Raw genomic sequence first — 7,314 nt, 5'->3', positions numbered from 1 at the left:
TAATGAGATCTATACTTAATGTCAAGTGGAATAACTAATTATAGGCGTCCTCTTAATAGACCCATCTTTGTTGATGTGGGAGTGAAGGTCGCTTCTTATAAAAATCTAGGCAAATTCTCTAGAGCATCCTTAAACTAGGATACATGTTCTACGCCTTAAAGCACGAGCTTTTGAACTACACCCTAATAATGTTGTTTGTGAGATGTTAAAAATAGAGTTCAAAATCAAGAATTACACTAGTATATTATAAATCATCTTCACTATGTAAATGTTCAAATCGTCAAACACGTTTGCTTAAGCTCAATATTATACATATTGATATTGCTTGATGAAATTTTTTTTGAAAATTTTTCAAGTGTAGGACTCAATAAATATTCAAGTGGGGGATTGTTGATATAAAAAAATATTATTATTTTATTTCAAAAGAGAATTCCACATTGCTATGGAACCCGTTTTGTAAACTATCACCTTCAATTGTGTGTTTGGGTCCAAAGGGTGTCCAAGTTTTAGAAGGGATAAGGAGATAGACAAATTTAGGCACAATTGAATCTCTATATGTACTTATGTGATGAATAATATTACATTTTTATTAGAATTTTTTAAAAATAAATATATATTTTATCTAATGGTGAAAACAAATTTATTTAAATCCAACGGTCTCTTTTTTCTTTAAATAAATTTGACCATTATGGATCCTCTACAATCCTTTTGTTTTGTGACCGTTACCAGATTTATGTTTTGAACCATTGAACCAGCCCCTGTATAAGGCCTTCCCCACTGTCCAATTTAAGTATCAGAAAAATATTTCGCTCCATTTTTTCTACTCTACTTTTCTGTATTTGTTTCTGTACTCATTTTGTTTTTCGATCAAGTTTCATTTTGCTTACTCAGCACAATTAGAAAGGTATTACAGTTCCAAACTGTTTAGGTGTAGTTCGGATCAAGTTGTTTATTTTATCCTATGGACGTCACGGCAATTTCGAACTACTTACACTCTGGATAAAGTCACGAAACGTCTGTCTTAAAGAGAGCATAATTTGCGATTTAGCCATTAACTTGTTTCTGTTTTTCAAGATCTATTTCGCTGTTCTTGTTTTTCATTAAGACTCAGGTTCTATTGTTGTTCTAGTGCTTTTGTTTTCGTGTAGTTGTTTCAACAACCTCTAAGAATGTGGAGAAACGTGAATCACTCTATAAGTCTAAAATCAACGTAACATTGTCCTCCAAGCTAATGTGCATGAATTTGTAGAAGAGCGAAGGAAATTCTAGCTTATGTAAACAGATTGGTTTCCATAAATTCTAGCTTACACAAACAACTTACGTAAATAGATGTCTAAAATCAATAAAACTTTGCCCTTCCAAACTAAAAAAGTTTTCATCTAGATTGAGTAAAGGTGTTCAAATATGTCATCGAATGAGGTGTTAGCCACTCACTCAACTCCATAGCAAAACAAAATATGATTATTGAAGAAGATTTCAACCCAAAATATGGTTATCGAAGAAGATTTGAACCCAACTACTAGGATGTTTGTGTTTGAAATGGAGATTATTTTAATTTGAAATATAATAGTATGTGCTTGTTGTATAGATTATTTTATTTTGATAAGTGATAAGTAAACATTACACCAAGGAATAAAAAATTAATTAATATCAAGTAGTAAAAATTATACGTAAATAATAAATATGGTAGAAAATTAAAGGTTTTGAAATAATGTTAGACTGTTATTATAGTCTTGCATAATCCTCATCCCAAACGGCCCGGGAAGATTTAATTAACCATAAGCGAAGGTTGCAGAAAAGTATAACAATGCCTGATATTACTAAGGGACAATAAAGAAGAGATCCAAGACATAACTGAATACAAAAAAATTATTGCTGTAGTAACACCAACTTTCTTCCATACGTTTGTATGTATGCACTCTTCAAAAAAAAAATGAGAAAAAATAAAAAGGAACTATACAGAAAAAATGGATTGGTACACAAATCTGACAAGACGAAAAAGGCACTAAATGTCAACAAGTTTAAGTTATTTTGAACCATTTACAACACACTACATACCATCATCAAATTCCTCTCTCCTCAACCCACGTGTAGATGTTAAGAAATAGACCAAGAGGGTGAAGGGGAAGAGATATCGACAAGAAGAAAGCGTGTCCCGTCACCTCTTTGATATAGTTTTCATTAATCCCTTGACAATCTTTCCGAACCACATCAAGTTCATCATACCTAGCACTGTTGGCACTCCAAATACCAAAAGATATCCAATTACATGCATCTTAATTACCTGCAGAAAAAGATTACTCAGTGAGATAGCATATGAACTATAACTTCTATGCTTTCAGTCTGTTGAACGTCACAAATATCTCATCATTTTTAGAGTGATTCCCAGAAGCTGGCATGGGATGAATACATAACCACTGAAAATTTTGTTAACTAGTGAAAATTTCAGGGAAAAGCATAATTGATCTTAAAATACCTGATCATAGTGCAAGTAAACGTGATAGAATGTGTATCCAAACAGCAGTATGCGAGCAATCTGTTTTAAACACCATCAGCAACCATTTAAAAATGAATCCAGGTACAAGAAAATCCAATCATAATAGAAGATTTAGGTTAGTACTACGTCCTATGGTACTTTAAATTCAGTTAAGTTAAATTGAATCCGTTAGGATTATCCGGGAAGCCTTCAAGCTACAGACAGTCATGCTTGTGCCATTTTTTGGAAAGGACTAGAGAACAGGAGGATATGGTTCAGATAATAACTCACCAGCCATGCAAAAAATATTACAATGCCATTAATCAAATATGCACAGGACCTCTTCATACCAGCAGTATCAAGATACCTTCAAAAACCATGAAAGAATTAAGAGGTAGAAATAGAAACCCTTTATTTAAACAATAAATAAATTAAAGAGGCAGAACTTTTAAAATAAAAAATTAACAACATAATGAAAACCTACCATCTCATATTAATCTCAGGAGTTGTAATCTCCGAAATGAGGACCATATAAGTATAGAGTTGCCCTTCTCCAGAAAAAACAGAGTAAGCCACTGCTAGTCCGGAAAGAGAGTGGTGGACAACCTATCATCAGAGTTTCCTAATTACGAACTACTCTTATCAATTTTGAAGGCCTAACAGCGGAGAAGGTACTTACATACTCCATCCCACCTAAGGAAGGATACAGCCAAACAATCAATCCAAGATCTGCCAAGAAGTACCCAACTGAAATCTGAAAAAAGCAAGTGATTAGGGTTTGGTCAAGATTTAGGAAAATTTAAAGGCAAACAGAACAGAAGCTCAAATGCCTCCACAGAGAGCTTAGAGGCTCTATCATAGACATTATCCTCAAATCAGAAACAGAAAATCAAGCATGGCTCTCCAGTTTGAAGTCAACGGATTCATGTTCACAGAAAAGTATAGAAGCAGAAATACTTATAAAGCATGGCAACCCATCCAAGATAATATTGGCTTAGAAAATGAACTTGTATGTAAATAAGTAAAAGGTCCTGATTTTAAGAAGACTATATTAGGAGGACCACATCGACATGTACTAGATGTTCACAGTTTCAGTCTTTCAGATATAAAAAATCAAGGCTTCAAGCTGATTGAGAGACACATACTGGTATTTATACAAGACAAAATTAGATTCTGAAAGGACACTTAGCCGGACTATAATTCTCCCAGAACAGTAAAAGCAAAGATCCTTCCAACTTAACCTCTAGTGGTGGTGATGCGTACGAAAAGGTAACAATTAGCTCAAGTGAAAAGCCTTAATCGTTGGTTGTGGGGTTTTCACGAGAAATTTTGAAGTGAAAATCCTAATTGGTTTCTCTAATATTGAAGACTCAAGATGTTGCTAGCAGGCAAATAGGAGTGAGCTAATGCTAACCTTTTGATTTGGTATTACAGAAAACCGTAGGATGCACCTCTCTTTCATGAGTTAATGCTAACCTTTTGATTTGGAGTACAAGTTTCCTATGAAGCCTGAGGTGTTTTTGTAGTCATTCAACAATGATGATTTGGGAATTACTTCACATTATGGTACTTTCTGACAACTTTTAACCCTCTTCCATATTGTGCATGATTGGCCACATCCACCTTTTTTACATTATCACAACCCACCCCTGTTCCACACATTGATGCGTTCTTAACGACATTTTGAATAACTTAATACATGCAGGACAATAGAATAGATGAGAGCCAACTGCTAATAGCAAACGGAGGGTAGGGACATAGTCATTTCATATCCGTGTGAGTGTCCATATTTCTTAAGCAACACGTGAACAAAGAAGTTGGGTTGGGCCCAAAACATTTTGGCACCTTTCCTTATTGTTCACTGTTAATCAACTTCAGTTAACTAAAACTTCTCATCCAGTATTTCGTGTTTCCCAACTCCAAATACAAGTATGTAGCCACTGGGATACCACAAATTTCCAAGAACTAGCAAACAAACCAAGTCAACACTTTAAATAGCTTTTCCAACCTGAGATATTTCCAGGAGGATGACCTTTTCTTACAGCTACCCCTAGTAAAACTGAACTTCACGTCCACTCGAAGAATCAACGAATGTTGAATTCTAATTGGGAACCATAAAAAATATGGGCTAAATTTTCTGAATTTACCTTGTCCTTGAGGCGAAAGATGGTAATGGGTATTGATAACCAAAAAATGCTGCTAAATAATTAGTACACCAGAAGTTATCAGTTCTTTTATGATGGGTGGATAAAATGTTAAGAACTTAGCTATTTGATGAGAAGAAAACAGGAAATAAGGAATTTTAAGGCAGCTGACATTCATTTAAGATTAGCTAATAGAAAGCTTACCCCCAATATGAAAGTAGACAACGTTGAACTTTGAAAGGTAACAAGCCCAGCATGACGCTGGTCAGAGAAGAGATCTGACCAGAAAACGAAGTACAATGACATGATTGAGATATAGATTGCATGAAAAGTGGACATGCCGCTGTCAATTTTAGTTTGAATATCAGTAATGGCCACAGCAGTCCACTAAATAGATTAGTGAGGAAATGGACAATAAACAATATGGACTCACCGGTTATTCCACTCCACTCGTTGGATTTTTGTAAGACCAAGATAACTTTTAAAATAAAAATTGCTAACTAATTGAGTGAGATCATAAATCTGCAGGAGAAAAAATAAGAAATTGGAAAGATTAAATGGTAAGAAAATGTCCCCTGTTTGAAGAGAAGCATTAAACATGGGCAGAATTGTTTCCTTCTAATATCCGGAATGAGGTAAAGTGGTTCCACATACCAATTTACAAGCAAGCATCCCTCCAAGTACAGAAGTGAATGGGACAAAATGGTCTGCTAATAAATAGTTCTTTACTAGTGCATCAGCTTGACTTTGGTAAGATTTGATAGCCATTACAGTCTTCAAAGACATTGCCATTGTGTTGTTTGACTACATAACATTCAACAGATCACAGTACCTCAGACTGAATTAACTAGTTGCTCCTTCCCTCCATGCTGTCATCCTTTCTTGATCAAATATGAAGAAGTTAGTAAGTGGAGATGCAAAGAATGGTGATAAAAACATTTGTGCACAAGAAATCAGTGTCCACAACGGTAACTAATCTCACAAAGAATTTGGTCTCAAGGCACCAAGAAAAGGACAATAACAAAACAACATCCAAAATCTAGTCCACCCCTCATTCCATCTCGTAAAACTCTGCTATGCATTCATTCGGAACTTCCCACAAAAAAGAGCAGGAATCATTTAGCTGAAGTGGTTCCATATTTTTTAGTTTTCTTATGGGATCAAAAATTAAATCTCCCCAGTCAAGATCTATCATAAAAATATTTAATTACACAACTTCGAGTAGAAAACTCTAATTAGAGACATTAAAGAAATGTCATCCTAAAATCTACAGAGTCACATCATGATCATATAGACCATTTTGACAAATAGCACATCCCATCCACTATTTTCGTATATGTTTTCTAAAGCAGTAGCTGTCACTGTGTTCAAGTAATCTTCAACTTTCATGATCATCCCGAAGATCTATACTAATTCCTTTTTGAACACTCCGAACTCAAACATAAAGACTTGAACAGAAAACTAGGGGAAGAAAAAGAGAAAAAAATTCAACAACACATATAAGATCAAATGTTTCAGTAAGACAGATTTGCTGGAACAGAACAAAAGGACTAGACTAGAAATGATGCTCATTCATTGAATTTAAACAAACTGCAAGAGGATGCGATTTCTGGAAAAAACACCCAAAACGCTCAAAAAACTTATAACCAGGTAAGCTTAAAGATCGAATGGTGAGGCTAACAGCAATCACACAAATTCACAAGTATAAAAGAACAAACTAAAAGATCCCATCAAATTAAAGGATCAAAACCCAAATGGGTAACCCATAAAAACGGAAGGAAAGATGAAAATCACAGCCAAAAGAAATAAGAGATAGAAACAATACCATATAGATGAGAACCCCAGATCAGGAGAAGATGTAGAAGGTGGGTTTTTTCGCTTTTCGAAAGATAAGAAAATGGGAAGAAAACAAAAAAAAAGATAATGTGTAAAGGGAATGCAACAACCGACCGGTACAAAAGAACCGTGAGGTTGAATCAATGTGAAGCGTTAGGAATCTTCAACCGCAACGCAACGATCCAAAAGGGGAAAATCAAGGGAAGATAGAAGAGAAATTAGAAATTAGAAATTATAATAGCGTATGAGGATTTGGGTAATGCGAAATGCAAGTGTTTTTCGCTAATCAGCAATGGATTTGAGTGTCCAGAGATGGGATCCTCGTGTTGATGTGGATTCATCATTCAATTGCATTCTATCTATCCAATCCTTGCACTACTGCTAACCGAAGAAATATGATAGCTTCGCGCCTTAGCCGATGATTTTTTCCTTTTCTTTATTCTTTTGATTGTCCTTTATTTATTTATTACTTCAATATGGTACGCATCGTGACAAAGAAAAATTGAATCTTTATTGAGGATTAGTCGGTGTAGGATTGAGTAAATATTAAATTATACTCAACTCTTAGTTGTGTTCCATTAATGACACTACGAAAGAATCTTTCTTCAATTATTTTATTTTCTTCTAAAACATCCAACATAAAATATTTAGTATTATTTCTTCAGCTTGAATTGTAATATGTGTCATCATATTTTATTATATTTACAAACTTTTTCATAAGTTTTATTATTTAAAATAATTTTCATTTTTGTTAGAATAATTTTTATTCAGTATAATAATTTTAGAAATTAAAAATGGATTGTTCCATCTACACGATAGAAAGTTATGTTAATTACACTAATTAAGCTCACTTGCATT

General features: G+C 34.1%; 1 protein-coding gene across 4 annotated transcripts; it reads right to left on the bottom strand.

Moving 5' to 3' along the window:
- Positions 1-1,851: 1,851 nt before the first annotated feature.
- LOC103498304 (uncharacterized) lies at positions 1,852-6,925 on the bottom strand. 4 transcript variants are annotated; one of them, XM_008460867.3, is made up of 9 exons: positions 6,446-6,925; positions 5,275-5,497; positions 5,054-5,142; positions 4,825-4,963; positions 3,156-3,230; positions 2,961-3,082; positions 2,768-2,843; positions 2,477-2,536; positions 1,852-2,284 (listed from the first exon to the last, which is right to left on the bottom strand). In XM_008460867.3, exons 2-9 carry the CDS (start codon positions 5,410-5,412, stop codon positions 2,159-2,161), a joined length of 825 nt encoding a protein of 274 aa, XP_008459089.1. In that variant the 5' UTR covers positions 5,413-5,497; positions 6,446-6,925; the 3' UTR covers positions 1,852-2,158. The 4 variants fall into 4 exon arrangements, with proteins under 4 accessions (XP_008459089.1, XP_050936588.1, XP_050936589.1 ...); XM_051080631.1 differs by having other exon boundaries at positions 5,275-5,501; positions 6,446-6,881; XM_051080632.1 differs by having other exon boundaries at positions 6,571-6,881.
- Between the last annotated feature and the right edge of the window lie 389 nt (positions 6,926-7,314).

The sequence above is a fragment of the Cucumis melo genome, chromosome 12 (genome assembly GCF_025177605.1).
Source record: "Cucumis melo cultivar AY chromosome 12, USDA_Cmelo_AY_1.0, whole genome shotgun sequence".
NCBI lineage: Eukaryota > Viridiplantae > Streptophyta > Magnoliopsida > Cucurbitales > Cucurbitaceae > Cucumis > Cucumis melo.
Note: the sequence above shows the minus strand (reverse complement) of the source record. Positions and strands in the feature narration are given on the sequence as shown.